Below are 23124 nucleotides of genomic sequence, written 5' to 3'. Positions count from 1 at the left end.
CAGACATTAAGCTTTGGAATTGTGTTGTGTTTGACCGTGGGACATGAAAAGCCAACTACATACATATTTGGGTAACTTCATTGTCAATAGAAATACCAAATCCAAAACCCAGATATCCATGTTGGTACTAAAAAAAATTCAATTTTCAGACCCTCATAAAAGGGGTGAGGGGCATTGTGGAAATTTTAAAATCAAATATTGATTGACATTGTGCTTACTGAAAATGTTAAAAAAGGCACTATTCCCCTGTTTCTTAAGAAGTGACCCCCTACCCTCCTTGCTTCCAACATACTCATGTATAATGTCATTTGCTGTGAAAAATTTTATCATAAAGACAATATAATCATTTTCAGAACAAATAGTTGATTTCTCATCTGTACTATATGTACAAAAAATACATTTATGTGTGTACTTATGAACTGACTAGGTAAATATTGGGGAATCTTCAGTAATAAGAATTTGTCATTATTTTAGGTGAAAACTATAGAACAGAGGGATTCAGTGTTGACAAGCAAGCAACAGATTGACAGATTATTGAAACCAGGCTCCACTTATCTTAACTTGAATCCCTTTGAGGTGATCAAGTAGAGTATCTACATATTTAAGTTTATCTGTAAATTATCCTGAGATCTGGGATGATTGAAAAACAATGGTCTTGTAATTTCGTTTGAGGGCAATCAATATGTTGTTTGTTTATTTTTGTCGAAAATTGTTGGTTATGTCTGTTGCTTTTTGGTTTTGTAGGGTTAGTGTGTTTATTAGGTAAAGTAGGTTTGTTTTCTGTTGGATATGGCTGTTTTTGGTTATTTAAGGGTTGGTTTGTTGATTATGTAGGTTTGGTTTGTTAAAGACATAGGGTTGTTAATTACGTAAGTTTAACTTGTGTATTTTGCAATATAGAGTTGGCTTGTTGGTTTTATAGGGTTGGCTTGTTGGTTATGTAGGATTGGCAAGTGGCTTATGTAGGGTTGGTTTGTTGATTATGTATCTGGTTTTAGTGATTTTTTATTGAGTAAAGTATTTCATAATGAAAAGTGTATTGTGTTATTACGTTTTTATAAGTGTTTTTATTACGTGTATAAGTGTTATTATGTTTTTCAGGTTCTTATGATATCCCCTGATTCCACTCCTGAACAAATAAAAAAGCAGTACAGAAGGGTAAATAGAATTAATATTCATAATCTACCAGTAATCAAGTGATTTTAGTGTAAATACTTTGTGCACCACATTCGTAGATCTTGTTGTGGTGGGCCCTTTTCTCTTAGTTAGTGGATGTTGTTTGAATATGATATATTAGTTGCATATGCTTATCTTGAGAGCAGTGGCATTTCCACCTTTATAATTGGGAGGGTATATATTAATTACACATGCTTACGCAACTTAAGAGCAGTGGTGTTTTCACCTTTATGATTGGGGCGGGGGGTGTATGAGTAACACAATCTCATCTTAAGAGCAGTGGTGTTTCCACCTTTATAATTGGGGCGGGGGTGTATAAGTAACACAATCTCATCTTAAGAGCAGTGGTGTTTCCACTAGTGCTGAGCCGATTATCGGAAATTGATTGGTAAAAGCCGATAATCGTCTATTTTTATGCATATTGGTTATCGGCCGAACTTATTGACGTAAATCGGCTTCCGATAGATATAGTTAGAGCTGTAAAAATTTCGAACGTTAAAGATTTGAAAATTTCTTGTTTTTCATTTATCGGCTGCTACCGATAAATCGGCCGATATGCCTTTATATCGGATCGGAATTTATCGGATCGGCAAATGTGATTTTTCCTCGATTGACTCATGACTAGTTTCCACCTTTATGTTTGGGGGTATATGAGTAACACATGCTCATCTTAAGAGCAGAGGTGTTTCCACCTTTATCGTTTATCATTTGAAGGGAGGGTATTTAGTGTTGGAGATCAGAGTTTTTTGGTTTTGACCATTGAGTTCTATAATAACTCGATGGGCTAAGTGGACTGGGGCGATGATGCCCAAAAATGGATGCCAATTGACCTATTTCCGCTGAAATGTTCGCTTTGCAGAGAAAAATTATTCTCGACCCCCCCTGTTGCCTGTAGTAAATTATATAGAATTTATTAAAAACAAACACAATATCTTTTTTGGCATTTCTCTTTTAATGCCAACACTTTAATCGTTCAATTGTTGAATATCATAATGTGCACAAAAAGGAACATCTCGCTTTCACAGGTAAGATTTTGCTTGTTTTGTTTGCTCATACCAAAAAGCAACCCTCATCCTCAGTTGTTTGAACCAGGGTTTTAAAATAATTATAAAGCAAGCAAAGCTCTATCATACATCAAAATTTTACAGTAAAGTATATCATATTGAATGTAAAATTAGTTTTTTCTTGTAATTTAGATGATGACAAATGTATATGCAATATATTATCTGTTCGGATGTGTGTTTAAAGTGTTTGGTCATGAGTTTAAAAATCACGGGCAGTGTGTTAGTGAAGCCATCGAAAGTACTGTAGAAATTTTGAAACATTGCCCTGAAAAACTCAGCTGAAATGTGCTACTGATTTGTTTTGCTGAAATTGGGGGGAGGAGTTAAAATATTCCTTACACGGTAAACAGTCTGTTTAGGGGAGTGAAGTCAAATTTTTTTGTTAAATTGTCTTACTTTTATACATTATTGAAGAAAATATTCTGTAAGTTTGCTCTATTATCAAAAAATTGCAATTTGTTTTGCTTAATTAAAGTGCTCCTGTCTGCAAAACGTTTTATTCGCGATATTAAATTCAATTGTCATTTTTAGTTTGGTCGAATTGTGCCATTTTTATGATGGTTTAAAGTTGGCTAAAATGGTCTTTTTAATAGACCTTGTACTTCCCAAAAGTCTGGAACAACTAACTTTTTTGACGTAACGAGGACTTTTTTGAGTGCAAGGGACTCTGGGGTAAAGTCTCGCGTGTCTGTGGTAAAATCACGGCTTCAAAAAATTATTAGGGTTTTATATCACAGGTAGCGTTCCATGTATTTTAGTTCAATGCTGGATATAGACTTTATGCTAAGACGGACAAGGTCCATTTAAAGGCAATATAATTGAAACCGCCAAAAAAATAGGACGATACGACCATAAATGAATAATTTCAACAGCACCTTAGAAATCACACCTAGTTTTAACAATGCTGTGTTTTGTATTCCTTTCTAGCCAAATTGCAGAGGAATGCGCAAAAATATCCATTTTGCAGTAGATAGTCACCGCATACTTCTCTATACATTTTTTGTTATTTTACGAGAGATTTTGGCTTGCTCTATTTTTCTCCTTTGCGATCGTAGCATATTTACGACGTGAAATTCTTTATAAAATTTATGGTATTTTTTCCAGCTGTCGATACTCATACATCCTGATAAAAACCCCGACGATAGAGATCGCGCCCAAAGTGCTTTTGATGGTGAGTTTGTACGCGAGCTTAGGAGTGTTACAAAGTACAATGTTCATGAGCGGTAACTACAGTTGAGTTTCAACAAAAGGTTATGTACGGTGGCTCACAAGGGCCACCACACAAAATAAAAATATTAATACACACACAAAATAAAAATACACACACAAAATAAAAATACACACACAAAATAAAAATACACACAAAATAAAAATACATACACAAAATAAAATACACACAAAATAAAAATACACACGATACATTATACACAAAATAAAAATACACACACAAAATAAAAATACACACACAAAATATGATTGCGGGCGCTTGCAGTGTCGGCTTACTCGGAATTGCTCGTAATTGATCGCATTTGTTTTCAAAGTTCTAAAGGCTGAAACACACTGGGCAGTCGCTTCAGTCGCGCGTCCAAAGCGAATTGATGCGCACGCGTCAGTCGCTTGAACGCTAGGAACACACATGCAGCGACCATCGCGACTTTTACCGTGGCGTCTATTGAACATGGCGGTGATTTTAGTTTGTTACAGACACAGATTATCACTTAAACTCTTTATTTTGGCCTTTATTACAGCTACTAATATATGAATATTTACTCAGTACAGACTACTATGTGGAGAAAAGAGAACAAGCCAGTTAAAACACGCTAATATGATCATAGTCCATTACGCGGATATTGTGGATAATCTTATTCTGTGCACTTAGGTTGTGCATTAGGGTTCCAGTTTGTAGCTCCTATTGTCCCTATTTGATAAGTCATATAAAAACTGAAAGATTCCAGTGTGAATTCACTATATATTGCCTTCGTTTTCCAAGGTATAATCTATAAATTCCGTATGATACTTATGACAGGGAGTATGATATGCATTTAGGAAGTTAAAATGTATCTATTGGCCAATCAGTGTAAAGCGACTGAAGCGACCAAAGTCAAAAGTTCAACATGTTGAACTTTCAAAGCGACTAGCTGACGCGACTACGCTACTAGCTTAGTAACCACGCAAAGTGGTAGTTTTAGACGCGCGACTAAAGCGACTGCCTAGTGTGTTTCAGCCTTAAAGGTTCCAACTTCCAGAGTACATAACAAAATTCACTGATTTCACTGTGATCAATTATTTCAAAGTTGCTTACGATATTGCTCCCCGTATTCTGGTTAAAATTAAGGTTAATGTGTTGTCCTTTGAAAGGACATTATTGCTCTAGCCTGTCCTGTATTTGTTATAAACAGCTTTGGGGTACTTGAAGTTGAAGTTAACGGACTTGCAGAGCTCGAAGGGCAACTGCTTGAAGAGACGCTACTCGTCATTGACGCTTCAGAACATTTTGGCAAAGTTAATCTTCCCAAACGCACACCGCATTTGTGACAAAAAGAAGCTTCGTCAAGTGATTGTGCACCACAGTTGGCACAAAACATAATTATGCCAAGATTATGCAAGAGCTTGCTTTCGATTCCTTTCCAAATGTAATTTCAAATGTTTCGCAGTTGAAACAGTTAAATACGACGACAAGTCGACCACATGTTAAAATCACAATTAGTGAATTACATATATCTGATTACAAACTGATAATATGATAGTCAGACCATCCGACACTGCAAGCGCCCGCAATCATATTTTGTGTGTGTATTTTTATTTTGTGTGTGTATTTTTATTTTGTGTGTGTATTTTTATTTTGTGTGTGTATAATGTATTTTGCGTGTGTATTTTATTTTTGTGTGTATTTTTATTTTGTGTGTGTATTTTTATATTGTGTGTGTATAATGTATTTTGTGTGTGTATTAATATTTTTATTTTGTGTGGTGGCCCTTGTGAGCCACCGTAGTTATGCACCCTGCACACTATATTGCCTGCGCTCAGTAACATAAACTGCACTGCAATCAACCAATCACAGTCGAGAAATATCTCATGCAAAGTATATCATTATGAATTTAAAATATACTACCTGCAAAACGTATTGATAACGGTACACCGTTTGTATCATAACCTATGGCGCTCCTGCAAACCAGAAGTTTGTCAAACATGCGATGTATATTTCTGTCCAATGTAACGACGGATAGCATAGCGCCGCCGTTTTTAGGCCTTTCGTTGTATAACACCGACAAACATTGGAATAATTTAATAATCATAATGAAATTGATCATATCGATTTCTCGGATGAAAACATCGAGCTATCGAGCGGGTCTATCGTAGTTCACCAATAGACGTTTTAATCAGAAAATACGAATGAATTCGGTATGTTCGAAAGGCTTTTCTGTGAAATAATTTAAAATATTACGGACGAGGATTGTTTCCGACGTAAATTTAAACATGCTCACTTGTGAGCTGGCCTTCATCCGCTCCCGGTTAAATTTGTTTGTTACATGAAGTATCGATTGCTCCAAATATAATTATTTCCATACTTATTCGTGTAGAACTAAGCAAAGCGTACAAACTGATCAACGACGAGAAAGAGATCGTCAAAGTAAAGGAAATGATTGATGAAGGAAAAGCTTTAGCTGAACAGAAAGTAACTTAATTTCTTGTATAATCTTAGTCGGGCTTTTTTTAAAAAGAGATGACAAATATTCTTCTTTGAAGTTGACAGAGAAACGTAAACAAGCGAAAAAAGAAGGAAAAAGTTCAATCGAAGAAGACGATCCGGACTTGGTATGACGTTATTTATTTGATAGCTATTCTTTTTTCGCGTTTCCTGTCTGATCGAAAGCAATTAATATTTAAGTGTGAACTGATACTTAACATTATTTAAAAAATGAGAGTTGTGTACTGTGTTTGTACTTCTGCAAACTGAGGAGATGTTTGGGAGAAGTCACGAGCAGATCTTTCCAAACTTTAGATCGAAGGTCTAGAGTTTTCCCATTCCCAACTTCTCTGAGCTTTACAAACACCTGAAACTGCTTTTATTTCATTTTTATCGTATGACAAGCGTCACTTCCCGTAAAATGGCACGCTTCGATTGGCTCGGAAACATTTTTGGCGGTCCACTACTTTCCTTTTGTGGACCACGGTCCAATACGCGTAATTTTACACTACAAATAAATGTAAACAAACTTTGTAAAGCAAACAGCAAACGTTTTGTTAAACAAAAAACGACAAAATGTTCATGTACGAATGTCAGTCTTACGAAAAAACACTGGGAAGTGAGTTTTGTTATCCAGAAAACACAATTTCAAACGATTTATTTTTAATGAAGAAACTAAAGGAGTGAAGCCAAAACAGGAAGGACTAGAAAAGAAAAAAGTTTCGTTTTAGGTCAAATAATGCCATATATTAAACGTTTTATTAACCTCGCTTGCTCAGTCTTTACTAAGAAATATCGGACCTCCGTTTCTTGGTACAAACCACGCCCTACGGGCTTGTTCTGCTCGAACAACTTCGGTGCGATATTTTTCCATAAAGACTTTGCGCTCAGTTAATAAGGACTTAACAAAATAAAAATTGAAACAGGTAACTTTAAGACCGATGTTTTAGTTTTCATCTAACATGCACATTCTCTTGTTTTAATTGGTTGAGCTCAGATCAGTTTGCACAGTCTAATAGCAACTCGGACCATGCCGGGATCGCGTTGTATTGTTCTTATTTTACAAACTGCATGATATGAAATTGGTTTATGCCTTAAAGGTTTTATTTGTATTGCTAAAACCTGCAAAGAACAAATTAGCCGATGTGTAAAATAGGGTTGTTTTTTTCCTTAGTATAAGAAGTTTGTTCGTAACACTACTGTTAAACTGTTCGCTGATTATGAGCTGAGAAGGAAACATTTAAATCAAAGAGATGCTGTGGAAAGGTAGGTTTATTTAATTCTCGTCGTAGTTGACTTGAGAGATGAGTATTATTGCTAGAGCACCGAGCAGGCCTTCCTAGGGGAGAGGAGGAGGGACGGGGTATTATTGTCTAGTCCTTCAACTTGACTTGAGAAATGACCAAAAATTGAGATGAAATTAAATATTTCGACTTTCAAGACAGGTTGCACACATTTTGTGCAGTCGCAAATGTTTAAAATCATGACGCCACTGGGCACTGAAACAAGATCTCCCCAATCCCGAAATTTAATCTCGCCGGCTCTGACACCGAGCGCATTTTCACTTTAAAGGATACCAACTCGAAACAATGTTGTGACAATATATTTATTTGTCACGTGCGCTATTGTGTACATATTTTTACAATGTGGATTTTTTTCTTGTGCAGAAAACGACAGAGGGAGCAGGAGATTAAAATCGAAGAAGATGCGAAAAAATCAAAGGAATGGGACAAAAAATGGGAGGTACTAGAGCTGTGATTGCTTACATAGAGAGCACATTCAATTTTTAAGAATTCCCTTCTTTTTCTTCACCATTCTCCATGGATACATAACACCATCCATTAACACAATTGGTCAGCTTTAAGTAAATAATAATTTTTAACCATATTATCAACATGTACAAAGTCACATAGAAACCAACTTTAAAAATGTAGAAAGAGCGCACTGCCAGAACCTGATCAGTTTTCACCATAGAGTTTGATGCATTGAGATCAGATTCTCGTTCTTATCCTTATTGTAGGCGAAGACTTAAACTCCGATGATAGCGTGACCCCCGGGTATCACATAGGCACCTAACTGTCCATACTTTTAAATATAATTTCTAAAGATTTGAAAAATGCGTTTTTCATTTGGTGCGTTTTGTTGGAAAAAATAGTAAAAGAATAGAAACCTGTTATGTCTCCTTAAAACCAATTCTACACGTTTTCTCTCTTCCAAAACGTTGCCATGGTGCTACGGGACGTGGCCAATCACATGCAATATAAGGTTACTGCCAAAAATAGCAATGATCTCTGCAATCTTAATCTATGCTTATTAGGAAAGTCGTCAGGACCGCGTAAACAGTTGGAGAGATTTCAAACAAGGCAAGAAAAAGACAAAGAAAACGAGCGGAGGGAAGTTACTGAAACCACCCAAACTCAATCCAGAAAAGAGATTATAAGTTGGTATTATTGTATCATAGTTTTTATGAATCTTTTCTATTGTATATATATATAAAAAATATATATATATATATATATATATATGTATAGGGCGCAAACTTTCTCCCGACCGACCACCATGAAATTGCCGCCTCGCGGTACATTACGACAAAATGAATTTTGGTGATTTCCTCTTCTTGTCATACCGCCGTTTGACCTTTAATGTAAAATTTTACATCTTAATAAAGTTTTAATGAGGGTTTCAAATGTACGTTGGAAGCTGATTGTGGAAAGTCAAGATGATGGTCCAAGTTTTAGATTTAGCAGACTTGCTTCTGTTACGTTTTAAAAGACAATGGCAATTTCAAATAAAGTAAACGTATTTATTACTTTAATATGGCAATTAGAACGCAAATCGAACGAGTTTTGGTAAATTTATTTCTAAGCGGTAGTGTAGTTTTTATTCATTTTGTTCGATCTCAAAAAGTTATTTAGCAATTTCTGAATTAGTTTTTGGATCAAATGTGTATTTCCTGAGTACCAACGGCTCAAATAAAGATTTCCGGATAAAAGCAGCCAACACTGGAGGACTGGAACCCAGGACTACATCTGTGGAAATTGTGTAATGTTATATTACAATATATTAAGCCCTCATTAAATGAGCTGGAGGTCTTTACAGAAAAATATCGGACCGAAGTTCTTTTTTACAGAACGAACCCGTAGGGAGAGGTTTGTACAAAAACATAGAGGTCCAGTATTTCTCAATAAAAAACGGGAAAGCGAGGTCAATGGAAGGTTTATTATATATCACTATTTGATATGAAACGACTAATGCTTTCTTTCTCGCCCTTGCTGTTTTGTACAGGTTGGCTTTCACTTGTCTACTTTTCGTCAGTAAAAAAGAAATTGTTTCAAATTGTATCGTCTGGATAGTTAAACTGCTTTCCAAGTGTTTTTCCTTCGACTCACATTCGTAAATGGTTTTTTGTTTCGTTTTCCTTGCATTTTGCTGTTTATTTACGAATTTTTTAGCATTTGACGGTAAATTATGCGTTTTTGACCGGGGCCCATTACGGAAAATAATGGTCGGCTAAAATGTTTTCTGAGCCAATCAAAACGCGCCATTTTGCCGGAAGTGACGCTTGCCATATAATAAATATATGTTATTTACTGAGAGTCTGTGAGGCAAAATATTTATTAAGTACAGACCGACCTAAACAGTAAATAACATATTTATTTTTTTATTGTTATTATGAAGAAATTTGCGTTGTAAAATGGCCGTTGTGGCTTAATGTCGAGACTAAATTGGATTGTGTTCAACAAACTTTGCTTCGTCTGGATACTAAAATTCACTCTTCTTGCTTTGATAACTTTTGTCTGATTACAGTTTGCTTTCTCGTTGAACAATTTACGTCGCTTTTAAGTAAGTTTTAGAAAATTTACGTTTCACTCGTAAACAAATACATTGCAAAAATAGCACTTTTTGCCCACGAGCAATATATCTGCCCTATACAAAGCTGCCTGCTGAGGCAGCCAATTATTTGCAATGCAATATGTCTAGACTAACGTGGGTAAGGTTAGTTCAGTTTGCTGGAATTTATGTCCATAAATCATTTGAACGACATTACGAAATCGCAAAAATTCTTCAAAGATGGCGTCATGGACTTTCATAGTTCGACGTTTTGGGAGGATTTTGTAGAAACAGTTTGACTTTATGTAATGATTTGCATTTATGCCAAGATTCCAAGAGACCTCTCGCACCTTCCCTTTTTTAACGACACCCCCTCTTGGAGCCTTCCAGAAGATAGATTTGCACAATAAACTTTATAATAGTTTAAACATGCAATAACACAACACAGATTCATAAGACTAAACAATTTGTCATTTGAACTTACTTCTGACTGGGAAAATCCCACAAGATGTGGTCTTTTTGCAAAGATTGCTCTCCTTTGAAAGCACATTTTAATTTAAATAGAGAATATCATAGAACAGGTGAATAAATAAACAAGAACAATAATTTTATCAAATCCTTGAGTGTGCAAGACGAGTGTTTTGATTTTGTTAATTAGTTTAGTTGACTTGTTTGTCAATGTCACTCCTGTGACGCAGAACAACTCCGAAAAAACCCATTCTGGTCAACATGAACCACGAAATGTGAGTAAACGTGTTTGCTGACACTGCGGGAAATAAAAAAATACACTTTGAGTGGGCATAGATAAAAAAGGGAACACCATATTTAACGGTCAGCAAACACAGGCGTACTGGACGCCTGTGAAAACTTCAAACTTCCCTCCAAAGAAAGTTTGAATATTGAAAAGTTGGTTAAATATTTAACATTAATCTGGAAAATTAATGAAGAACTTTCATTGTGACAATATTTACTGCCCCCACCCACCCAACAAAAATTATAGCTCCCTTACACCTATCATTACAAACAACAAGAGGAACTTAGCTACATCTGCACAAACACTACTAGTCTACGAATTGATGTAAGTAAAATGTTATTAATCCATATCTAATACCAATCTTGTGTCGCAATGATTTGCGATTTGCACACTACTTACATCAATTTAGAAAGCACAATTAGCACGAGAATAGTGGAAATAATTATTATATTTCAGTGTTGCGTCAGTTGCTAAGACAGTTTTGAAATATTTCAATGCCACGCTCTCACATACAGCCGCTTATAACACTAATCGAAACTTTCATGTAACTGAAACACGGTTGTCATTAGTCAACGCAACCGCTTTCTTACGTCACAAAATATTTTTGGAATTGAAAATTGCAAAATAAATATCAAATATATTTAAAGTTTTGACGCTTTTTCCTGGGTGTACAAAACAAAAGATAAATTTACATACGTTTGACCAGACTCGGCCAACGTTTTGCCTACGCACGAAAAACGATACTCCTACGGTCGACTCGTGAAAGAAAACTTTCATTTATTCAGGAAATAAGCCAATTAACGTCAGATAAGACCGCTTGACATACCTTGGGGTCATGGAAACGAAACGACTAACGAGCTTGCGCATATTTGAGGAGAAAATGCTTTTGATCTTCATACCAACGATTTCATTTTCAAATTCTATTATTTTAAGCTATGCTGTTCTTTTCATTATTACTTTCGGCAGACACATATGAAGGTAGATTACAGTTTTTATAAATCAGCTTCTTGACGAATACGTTATGGGGAACTGTGCTAAAATTTGCGTTGAAAATTGCCATATTCAACCATCTTCAGGCGATCTTGTTTGACTGAGTATTACGTCATACTTCCCCATTCCACTCACTAAAGCACTTTTGAAAGCAAATAACAGGAAATCTTACATTCGATATGACGGGGTTGCTTTTGAAATGGAACGCTTTTAGCAAAATAGGTCATAGTTCGCCGGGCTTCGTCACATGTATTATAAAGACTTCGTTTCAGATCTATTCTCATATCTGTTCGCGCTTCTAAAAGTATTGACGTTGTCATTGTAGTGGATTGAAACCCAAGCACCTGTTCATAGCAAGCCACGCGCATATATTTTGGTAAGTTTGGAATATATGCGTTTATGTGTAGGATAGGACTTTTGTTCGATGTTTTATACACATGAAGATTACAGTTTCTCGTTATGTATTCGTGATTGTTGTCGCGATAAAACTTACTCGCTCCTGCGTTAAGGTATTAGCTATTGTATTTGCTTATTCGCGTAAATATGCTAGGTACTGTTTGGCATAACTTTTATTGAGTTCACACCTCCTGAAGTTACTCGTTTGTCGTGAATTTTACGTTCCTAGCGTGGTGTTGATGATTACAAAGCGAATTCATTCGCGTAAACGTGTTGGTATTCCGGGAAAACTCGTGCACGTCCATTCAATGCAGAATGATTTTGACTAAATACGTTATCGTAATTGTAGTGTTTGTTTTGACTGCTACGTTTCACTTTGGTCATTTCTCTCCGGATATGTTTGTGACAGAAAATCGAAAAATTTCTACTGGAATGTAATTAAAAACCCATTTCGCAGTTGATTGTCCTGTCTTTCAAAAAGCATTTGCCGTTTGTTAACTATGGTTACCTAAAGTGTGAAATAGTCTTCTAGCAACATTCGAATAATTTGAAGAATTTCACGCACATTTCCTTTCTGGCTGGCAACACAATTTTCAAGATACGTGCAAAGAGTCTAATCGCTGCGGTATATAATACCGTTTATTTTAGCCTAGCGGGACATGGTTTCTACAGATTCGTTGCATGCGTTGGGAATATGTTTGTGCATGTCGCAGGTATGTGTACGCAACGAGTAATTGATGAATTAAACGTTGAATAGACACGATGATTATTGAATTAGCGTTTAAATGCCGCCATTTATAGTTTTGTCAACTTACTTATCTCATCGTGTCACTTCGTAGATTCAACGTCAACTAATTTGAAAAAGAAAGAAAGCTCAGCTGAGTTTTGAACTTTGTGTAATTATCAGTGAAGAAGAATGCAGAAAGCTTTTATATCTAAACAACCATCGCGTTCATTTCACGAGGGAATACGAACTCAACCACATACGACCTTTGCAAACTGCTACTCAAGGTCATCAGCCAACTGCGACTTTTTGTCTTGTTTGGACTTGGTGGATGATGCTTTGCTTACGAACATGGTTGAAAAACTCGAACTGCAATCGCTGCACACTCTTCCAGACCTATCTCTACTGTTTCGCCGGAGACGTATGTTACAACAGAGCGGGAACGCGTCTAAACGGACATAATCATGTCATTGCCTGGATTTTGAAACATCTCACTTACAGAGCATCAGCTCAACTTTAATCCATGGATTATCGATGACGACTTCTATTGGGGCAAAATAGAACGAGAGAAATAACGTACTATTTGGAGTTTAGCATGTAAACGAAGATTTTGCGTAAATACTACCACATACAAACCACTTCAACGTACTTTTTCGTACGTCATTGACAATTGATAGAACATTCGCAATTGATAGAAAGAATTAACCGACGACTGTTTTGGCTGTTTTAGAACTGAATTCGGCTGCTTTAGAAGAATATTAATGAACGACAGTTAGACTAGCTTCACTAACGTGTTTCATTGAACTGTACATATGTAATATTACTTTATTAGAGAGATTTACGTACTGGAGTATAAATTTATTCCATACAAATCAACTCAGTCTTTAAGTATGAAGAAGAGTATGTTAATCAAAGGACTGGAGCCATATTATATTTAGGGGGGGCAGGGTTGGTGGATCAGTGAAGATTTTTGTACATTGCACGTGATTTTCTTAATTTCATGTGATGTCTAATAACTGATGATTTTTTCGAACCTTTGAACGGATCATGAAATTGCGTGAACTCCTTGTACTGTATGGATGTTTTTCAGCAACACGGTTGAAACGAGCATAAAATAAAACACAAACAAACGCACGTCTCAACCAGTGTAAAATGTTGTTTGTTCTGCTTTGATGCTTGTGTTTATGTCACGGTGTGAACCGACCTAAGTTAAGCGTCATAGGACATTTGAGGCGCACGTTTGGATAAGCTTGGGTGGATTTTGAGTGGTGTTTGGCTTTGTTAAAATTAAATAATTTTTGCGGTTTACTTTTAATTTTTTTTATGTAAATACTCCATGAGAACTCTTCTGACTGACAGTATAAACCTCTCCCTGTTTTTCACGTCTTTATTCTCAATAATTTTGGAGAGAAAACGGTTTGTAAAACGCTTGCAGATCATGAGCAAGATTCCACCATGGAACCTTTTCGTTTTACAGTTGTTACATAACAAATTAGCTTCACCTACTGATAGTTTTAGTGCTTTCTATATGGCAATACAATGTCAATTTTTTGTAGTCCTTCGGACTCGTGCAATTTTAGTAGTCTTTGAAAAACTCACTCGTGTATGTTTTTTTCAAATTGCACTCAAAACCATGCTATTACCTATACTAATAATAGATTACTGCATGGTTGGTGAGTGCGTACGATTTTTATGCACGAGTTGAGAAGGATTGAAAACAAACGTGTGAGCGCACTGCTTAAATATTTATTAAGTTGTTTGGCGGGAATATTGTCCATGCATCGAAAGTCATGTTTCGACAATGAAAACTACTAAAGAAATCCTATGCTCTGCTGTTTGTATCATTTTTCTTACATTTATATTGAATTCGCTTACAGATAGTGTCTAGGCAAATAGCAAAGCTATTGATAAATGTAATCAAAAAATATTGTTTTTGTTTCATAAATTTCAATACTCGTATGTTAATACTCAATAATGAGCTTACCTTTAAAAGCTTCCAAAGCTTTTGCCCCTAGTGTGCACGAGTCATTTCTAAGCAGTGCAGTAGATGGTATAAATAATATTACACAACTCAACTTGCAAATAAATGAAAGCTTTATTGTCACGTCTCTTGTGTTTGACATCGTGTCACCGTACTACATATGAAAATGTTGTGTTCATTCTCAGAAAAGACAATAAATTAAATTTATTTAAAAAGAAAGTAATAATAATTTTGTTTAAAAAATTAGATATAAGAAGAAAAAATTTTGTCCGATTTCGCCATTGTTTTCAAATCAGAGGGGCTGCAAGTTGCAACCATAGCAAAGTTGGGCCCTTGACAAAACCAATACACGCCCACTTTCGAGTGCGCAGCTTGCCTCAGTCACGCCAGTTCGCCATGCCCAATGGCCATGCAAGTCTAAACTCAAGAAATGGTGTAGATAAAAATATTTTTTAACAATTAAGAGCGTAAAGTCATCATTCCACTCAAAATACCCATATCCTCCCGTCCACCCACGTTCGTTTATCTTCAATTGGCAATCAATGTTTAGGCAAATTTCAGTAAAAAGACTATCAAATTAGAAATTAGCGTGATATTTGTCGCCGTTCGTCTCTTCCGATATTTGCACCAATTCTCGTGAATTTGAAGTTGTTGATGAATTCTCAACCTACAAGCAATATCTACCTATATTACTATAATACTTTACAATAACTAATTACTATTTCATTAAAGAACAGTTTATAAAACCAACAGGCCTGCTTCATGTCTTGAAATGTCTCTATCGAGTGAGAAGGCTGGAAATGAGCTCCAACAAATTACTTTAATCAACCAATCAGAAGACACCATAGAGTAAATCCATCATATTTTGCTAAAAATTTGCGCATCTTCATGCTGCAACAAACTGCAACATGTCGAGCAAGTAGTGTGATCGCCTGCCAGATTATGTATTCCAAGAATCTTTCGATACACAAACATTTTTTTATTGAAAATTCATTATTTCACTGCTTCCAGTTTTATACAAAAGTACTTACTATACATATCCCAATTCACCTTTTTTAGCGTAATACAACGAAATTGTAGTTATCTCGTTCTAAGAGACTGTTCCGAGTTTTGTGTTTGTTTGGGGGATGGTTGATTGCGCGGGCCAAACATAACCTGCAAGTCGGGTAGCTCTTGCAACGTGTGTAAACCCAATTCATATATCATCGATGATAACGTTGTCTCATCGACGAGATCAAGGCAATCAAAATAATTAGACGAAACTGCGTGGGCTTTGTTTTGAAAAGCGGTTGTCATAGGCAAGATGTTATAGTTATGACTCCTGATTGGATGAAATTCTTTCGTTGCATGGTTTCCTTGAAGATGATACGACGACATCCTGCTCGGCACAAATCCAGGAAGCGTTCTCATTTCCATCCCAATGTTAGATATTGGTCGTGTCCGATTATTCTGTAATTTAGTAACAACAATCTAAATCTTGCTTTTATTGGTGAAAACAGATTTTGATATGAAAAATTTGATGGAGCTAGATTAACACAATTATGAGTAAAAGTAGTTCAGGAAGCTAAAACCATATTCATGTGATATATGAATATTTCCCCCAATGATAGAACCGACTACGCAAATGACGGTCAAGAGAAGAAATCACTATTTCTATATGTAAATTGGTTAAACCGGTTATAATCTTCCTTCCTTTACGCTAGGTAACATTTTGGTCGAGAAGATTCAGATTCACGTTTGATAAAACTTTCTTTTAAAATTTCCTGTCTTTTTGCTTTAAACCCAGAGTTGAAATAGCAAAGAATTGTTGTATTGTCGAGAAAAGGGAGAGGCTTGTGATGCTTTCATTCTGTTTAATTCCGCATGTCGGTAGATGTGGTAAATGGTTGTAGATTAGGCTGTTTAATTTATTGTTTATGTGGTTACATATAGATTACCTGAATGATACTATACTATACTATACTATACTATACTATACTATACTATACTATACTATACTGATACTATAGAGTAGCATTATACGACTTTGTACAAATCGCACGAACTATGAAAGATCAAAAAAAACTTTTGCATAAACAAGCAACCAAAAACATTGATAATTTTCATTGAAAATGAATTAGTTGTTCTCGACATTAAAAGAAAATATAGCAAACAAACGTGCTGTTCTCAACACTTTGGAAATAAAAGCAAGACATTTTGTAAACTCCCCCGCACGGTGTATTTATTTTGATAAATTGATCAATTAATGGAAGTTTTAAAATGGAAAACTGTAAGAAGCTATATGATATACTATTAATAAATATTTCCATATACTTCAGAGCCGTATGAAACAATAGTCGGCTTCTAGTTAAGGAAATTGCTTGGGTTTTCAAAAAATATTTGGATAAGGATGCTCTTTCAGTAGAATAAAAGCTTTTTAAAAAGGGAGTTTGCATCCTGAAAATTATATTGGAGGTTGCTATGGACTGGTGCCTTTTAGTTGAATTGATTTCACAAGCAAGGATAGTTGCCAATCAAAATGTACGTTATTTTCACTCAAAGGATTGAAAAAGCTCATTACTTTGTTTGACAGTCTAACAAAGTGATCGTAATTGTCATGTTTTCACGTATTTATGGATTATAGTCGGTGATTAGCCACCAACATAACACGAACAGTGTGGAAGGCCGCCATTTAGGAAGTGAAAATGTATTTGGATCAATAATAACATATTGTAATACTGTTGATCAAAGACATTTCTTATTTAAAAGTGCTTTGACTATCAGACAAATTGAGCTCTTTAATTTCTTACACAACATTCGGCAAGTAACACCCATCATTCAAACACCCTTCCCGTCATCAATAAATAATCTTTATTTATTTTAATTTATGAAAATTATCGACTACAAGCGCTATTGTTTCGAGAGATTTTATTTGAAACATTTACGACGCTGACACGAAAGGTCAAATGGATTCTACCGAAATCAGCTGTGCTGTTTTCATTATTATTTACATATTTCGACTAGTTTATCCCGCACAAACTACATTTTTGGGGTAATAGCGGACATACAAAATTTCTGCTAATAATAATATTCGAAAGTACTTCACATTGAAGCGTTAACTGTATTTAGGTTAAATTCAAGAGATGTACAGCTGTTTCGATATCAGTCGGTTCAATATCAAATAGATTGTGTATGAGGTACTTATTAAGGCACTGATTATATGAAAACAATAAGATTAACTGCAGTTGAGATCGATAAGTTCTTCATGTTTATGTGTAAAATACAATATCGACTACAATATCCCGCTGTTTGAAATTAAATATTTTGCACATAGGGACAACTGTGATAACTGTTTCACATAAAGTATTTTGCACAGCAAAGACTCGACTAAAGAAAGCTAGGGAGAGTAACGATAATATAATGTTTAAAGTTAGAGTTGTGATGTACATTACACAATGAGAAAACACTTCACAAAACCACGAATATGTTTCAAACTATCTCATCCTTTGTGTGAAAAAAACTGTAGTTGAATGCAGCAGATTTTTCAATTGATGAAGTCATTATATGTTGAAGTGAATAGACCATCAATAAATGTAAACATGCAATCGACGTCCTTGTTCCTTAATACATAACATTTCAAATCATGCCGAGAGAAACTCACCGAATTGTAGCTTCTTCAAAGCCGACGTCTGTTTTTTTACTCGTCTCTTTCCTGAGATGTTTATATACTGACGCAGTTTGGAAGATTTGCGTCGGTTTTAAGTGGAAATGTCGTGTTACATTGATGTCTTTCTCAACAATGGCCAATTGGAAAACAGATAGTTCTTGACGTATTTGTTGGCATGTGCCTGACGTAAAGCGTAGGTTGTGGCTGTATATAAAGATGCATCTGCTGTAAATGTATATAAACATTTCAAAAACATTTTCCAATTTTGTAATGTTATTCCCAATGCATGTAATCAAAGGCGCTTCTAGGACTTAATATGGCATGGGGAATGAACCTGAGGATAAAACTTAATTTTTTTTAATTGTGTCGGTTCCACCAAGTACAATGTTTTACGAAGTTACCGCGCTTTATCCTTTTCTTTCAATGTGGGGATTAAAAAGGATTAAAGATATGTGTCTCTGACTGCACGCTGTCTCAATTAATAACCGTGTATCATATTGTATAGTTTCTTCATAAATTGAGCAATCATCTTTTGATTCGTCATTTCGATAAATTCGGAAGTCTGAAAGATAATGTGAAAGTCGAACTTGCGTCAGAGATTAGTCTCTCAACTCACCAGCTTGAGTTAACATCACAGATTTCGTAATGCAACTAAATTCCTTAAATACTTTGATACGATGCAACCATCAAAATTTAACAAGAGAAACCGAGCCAGCTTTCGATATTCATGCCTAAATTTGGTAGAATCTATAAAACGTTTTTGAAGCTACTATTTCTCGATCATTAGAAGATCATAATGCTTATACAAGTGTGTTGAAAAAATTTATGAAATAAAACAATGTGAACAGGATCTAGGGATTTGTGAAATAGAATATATGGAATAAGCTGAATGTAATCAGTAAAACATTGCTGTAAACTTGGTTTACAAAACGTGATATTTTGATGGCATCTGCGGGCAACTAAGGAAAAGAGAATGGCATTGCCAGGGAAAGAAGTATAAGAGGAGTAGGGGAGAGTGTACGTACGAAGAAATTAAAACCTATATATTATCGACAAAAACATACGAATACAATGGCACACTTAGATTTGTTAGCAGTGGAAAGTTGCTCTTTTGAAATATGTTTGCTCAGAAATCGTCGTAGTGTGGCTTTCAGACTATCATGAAACTTGGCTGAAAATGTGGAAAATGGCGTTTAAGACGTCTCGAACAATTAGTTTGTGAGAAGGGGAGGGGGAGCGGTGGTAGTGGGAGTTAACGACATTGGACCAAACAGCGAAACGCCTACCATCTAGTACAATTTAGCCTTTTCAGTCCTTGTCAAATTCAATTGCTTGATATTCCATTCACGCTTTGCACCCAGTCAATTCCAGCAAAATGCTCTTTTCTTAAACGGTTTACTTAAGACAAGCTCACTAGTTTCCGCCATTGTTGATATGGAACTAATGTCACGTGTCCGCCAAAGTGTTGTTTGCATCCCAGCTCACTGAGGCAAAATAGCCACTTTGTGTTCTTATAGAAAATGAAAGCATCCCACTTGACTGAGATCCTGGCTGCTCATGCACAGATTTGATAACCGGTCTAGTTCACATTCCTTACGAATACAACATGGAAAACATATAAAATACACTACAATGAATGTGGGAGTAACAAGATTTTTATTAGGAAATTATACAATGCGCACCAATATATGGATTGGGGGATTGCATGGGCTATACTTTTAGGGGGGGCGTTAACACTAGCGATTTAAATCTATTCAGGTTCGATTTACAGTCCTGACGAGCCAAGTGTGGACAGTCAAAAACGAGCCGAGACCAAATTAAGATCGATCTAAACTAGACCGCCTCGAGAGATGCTCTTGGATCGGTTGCAGTTCAATTTAAATATTTTTTATTTAGCAGCCAAGCATTTTTTCTTTTATTTTCACGCTTTAGCGTAAATTGCTCATGTAATAGATTACGTGTTACACTGTAATCAAATACATGATTACAATGTAATCGATTACAATTTTAAAATAATTTCACACAAAAACTATAATTCACATATTTTCACAAATTTTCTCATTTTTTCACACAAAGACTATAATTCATGCATTTTCACAAATTTTCATATTTTTTCACTTAAAGAGTATGATTCATGCATTTCCCGCATTTTCACAATTTTTCGCCCAAAGACTACATTCAAGCATTTTCATTCATTTTTTTACATATTTTCACGCAGACTATAATTCACGCATTTTCGCGCATTTTTACATATTTTAAAGCAAAGTCTATAATTCTCGTATTTTTATGCATTTTCACATATTTTTCAAGCAAAGACTATAATTCACGCATTTTTATGATTTTCACATATTTTCAAGCAAAGACTATAATTCACGCATTTTCATGCAAAGACCGTAATTTAAGCATTTTCACAGGGTAATCGAATACACGATTACACTGTAATCGATTACACGCCTTGTTTTCTGCTGAGCTCTAGTGTTAAAACTTTAAAGTTTATTTTGAAAAAATGGCTCAAAGAGGGGAAACATGGAGTGACGAGGAAGTTTTAGGGCATATTAATATTTGGAGTCAGGAAAATATTTTAGAAATGCTGTCTAAAACTCACAAAAATGCTATATATACGGCAAAGTGAATTCGCAAATGAAAACGTTGAGTTTCAATCCGGATTTAGAGTACCTCAAAATAAATTACTGCAGCACATTTTGGCGTATATTTATCCTTCTAAACACTTTAGAGGCAAATTCACTGGCAGAAATATATTCGTTAGAAATTAAAAACCAATAGTTTTTTGGTAAATGTAATTTGAATTTAAAATCGAGGAGCTTTAATTTATTTAGAGGTGCTTTGGATTCGCCCCTACTTTCTTGACTTTCAATCGCAATTTCAAATAATGCAGAACGAAAATAAAACATCTGAAAAGTCAAAATACATATAAGAAGTACAAAGATTTCCTAGCTCAAGCAGCATTGCATGTAACAGTAGCAGATACTAGGAGGGTGTGATGGTGGCTTCATTGAGTCCCCAATAATAATAAAAGACTTAAAATTTTGTACAAAATAGCTGCCAGAAATCACTCCCCATACCTTAAGAATGAGCTCAGCAATATTAATTAAGCTTCTGCTACTGTAGGCCGTATTCTGTGGCACAAAAAGTCACTTAAGAACGATTTTCGTTGTCCCCGATCGGGCACTACATTTTAACACGATAGATAAGTGGATTATATCATAGAAAGTGATTATTCACTTGTTTCCACCTTCAAAGACCCGCAGTTTTTGAGTATTTCACCATTGAAATTTCAATAATTTGATGTCCTTTGCAATCGATCAACTCCATTTTGATTACGTAATTTCAGGGATACTTGATTTAGGATACGACATAAAATGCAGATTCTGCAGTGTTACACTCATTTCTGAAAAAGTTTCCTCGACAATCCACTGTTCAGGCAAGCTTCAACCAGGAAGCTTTGGATGGAGTTTGACGGTGTTTTGAGCAAGAATTTTAAAGCTTTCTAACTGGACTAAAAAGAGAACATGCACTTAAACCCATTTGAGATATTTTAGACAATTTCTGCTCTGGGAAGAAAAATATTTGGGGAAAATCTGGAACGTGTTGTCTCCTATTTTACGGCAACGCCTTCCGTGGTAAAGCGGACACTTGTGTCAGTTCTGAACACTATATTTCTGAAATTTTTCGAGCCATTGATATTTTGTGTTTACTTAAGCTGAAAAAGATGCAAAACTTTGCAGGCAACAAACTATGGAATATTACCTCCAAAAAGAATTGTTCTAATTCCACATTATATGATTTGTAAAACCACACAAATAGCCAACTATAGTACCTATGTGTATCCCTTGTTTTTGATAAGCAAAGCCAAAGATATTATGAAAATAAGCAACATAGAATCAATGACTGTTTGTTTAATGAGGGTACTTTCAAAAATGCACGGTACAAACTTTACATCATTAGGTGTAGAGTGCTTTGCATATAAAATGACCTCTTATGCCGTCAATAGATTTTACGTTATTTAAAATGAGTTTCTTACATATCATTAAAAAAAACAAATTCAACGCGACACTGATACTTGCAGTTTGGAAAAGGTTTCTTTGTTGCCCCTTAAAAACATTGATGAATTAGAGAACATCCTCGCATCATGTACATTTTATATTGATGTTTGTAAACTTATAGCTAAGTAAACAGTCCATAGGTATATTCTTAGAAAAAGAATGCAATAGATGTTAGTAATATGTAAATATCACTTAATGTATTTTTGAATTGGCTGAAGTATTTCTTTATTAGTTGATAGTAATATTTAGGATAGATGTAAATAGAGATAAGATGATTAGGCTATTCAACATTGCTACTGAAAATTTGACTATTGGTGATTCAAATCTCATATGTTTCCAGTGAGAAGAGAGACAAATCCCAAGTTCATAGCTCCTGTACTTTATTATTTCTGACGTAATTTTCTGAGTATTCTGATGAGGATAGGAGTTCCGTCTATACCACCACCACACTGAGGAAAATGCCATTGAGTTGCAAAACCATTTATGACTGATTTCAGTGCTTCTCCTTCTGGCCATTTAATGACACTAGGCAAAAGCACGTCAACTACTGCTTCACACACCTTATTAACAATATCACAAGCTGTGCTCTTCATAAAGAAGCATAATTTGCGACTGCTAAAAACTTTCTTTATGGACGGACCCATAAGATAATTATTATAAGTAAACGCATGCTTTTAGGATATTAGTGATTAATGTCCCGAAACCGAGGGAGGCTTAGTAAAAGTCCGAGGGCTCAGTCCAAGGAACTTTTACTAAACCTCTTGAGGCTTAAGGGAACATTTAATCACTAATATCCTTTAAAACATGTGT

The 23124-nt window shown here is 35.3% G+C and overlaps 2 protein-coding genes and 1 long non-coding RNA gene across 3 annotated transcripts in view; all 3 read left to right on the top strand.

Moving 5' to 3' along the window:
- LOC124441001 (zinc finger MYND domain-containing protein 11-like) overlaps nucleotides 1–4208 on the top strand; it is a 71196-nt gene extending 66988 nt beyond the window's left edge. The window contains exon 14 of the mRNA XM_046991419.1: nucleotides 3790–4208. Within this exon, the coding sequence (XP_046847375.1) occupies nucleotides 3790–3868 (79 nt within the window). The 3' untranslated portion in view covers nucleotides 3869–4208. The remainder of the gene's footprint in view (nucleotides 1–3789) is intronic.
- Nucleotides 2172–8768, top strand: LOC124441004 (dnaJ homolog subfamily C member 8-like). Its single transcript, XM_046991423.1, has 8 exons — nucleotides 2172–2201; nucleotides 3345–3411; nucleotides 5822–5916; nucleotides 5988–6056; nucleotides 7103–7194; nucleotides 7596–7671; nucleotides 8246–8368; nucleotides 8460–8768. The coding sequence occupies exons 3-7, from the start codon at nucleotides 5881–5883 to the stop codon at nucleotides 8366–8368; spliced, it is 396 nt and encodes a 131-aa protein (XP_046847379.1). The 5' UTR covers nucleotides 2172–2201; nucleotides 3345–3411; nucleotides 5822–5880; the 3' UTR covers nucleotides 8460–8768.
- Nucleotides 8769–11647: 2879 nt separating this feature from the next.
- On the top strand, nucleotides 11648–13499 carry LOC124441946. The gene is made up of 2 exons (XR_006947045.1): nucleotides 11648–11879; nucleotides 12739–13499. It is a non-coding gene; the product is annotated as an uncharacterized LOC124441946 (long non-coding RNA).
- The last annotated feature ends 9625 nt before the right edge of the window (nucleotides 13500–23124 follow it).

This window comes from Xenia sp. Carnegie-2017, unplaced genomic scaffold (genome assembly GCF_021976095.1).
Source record: "Xenia sp. Carnegie-2017 unplaced genomic scaffold, XeniaSp_v1 HiC_scaffold_20, whole genome shotgun sequence".
Classification (NCBI taxonomy): Eukaryota; Metazoa; Cnidaria; class Anthozoa; order Malacalcyonacea; family Xeniidae; genus Xenia; species Xenia sp. Carnegie-2017.
Note: the sequence above shows the minus strand (reverse complement) of the source record. Positions and strands in the feature narration are given on the sequence as shown.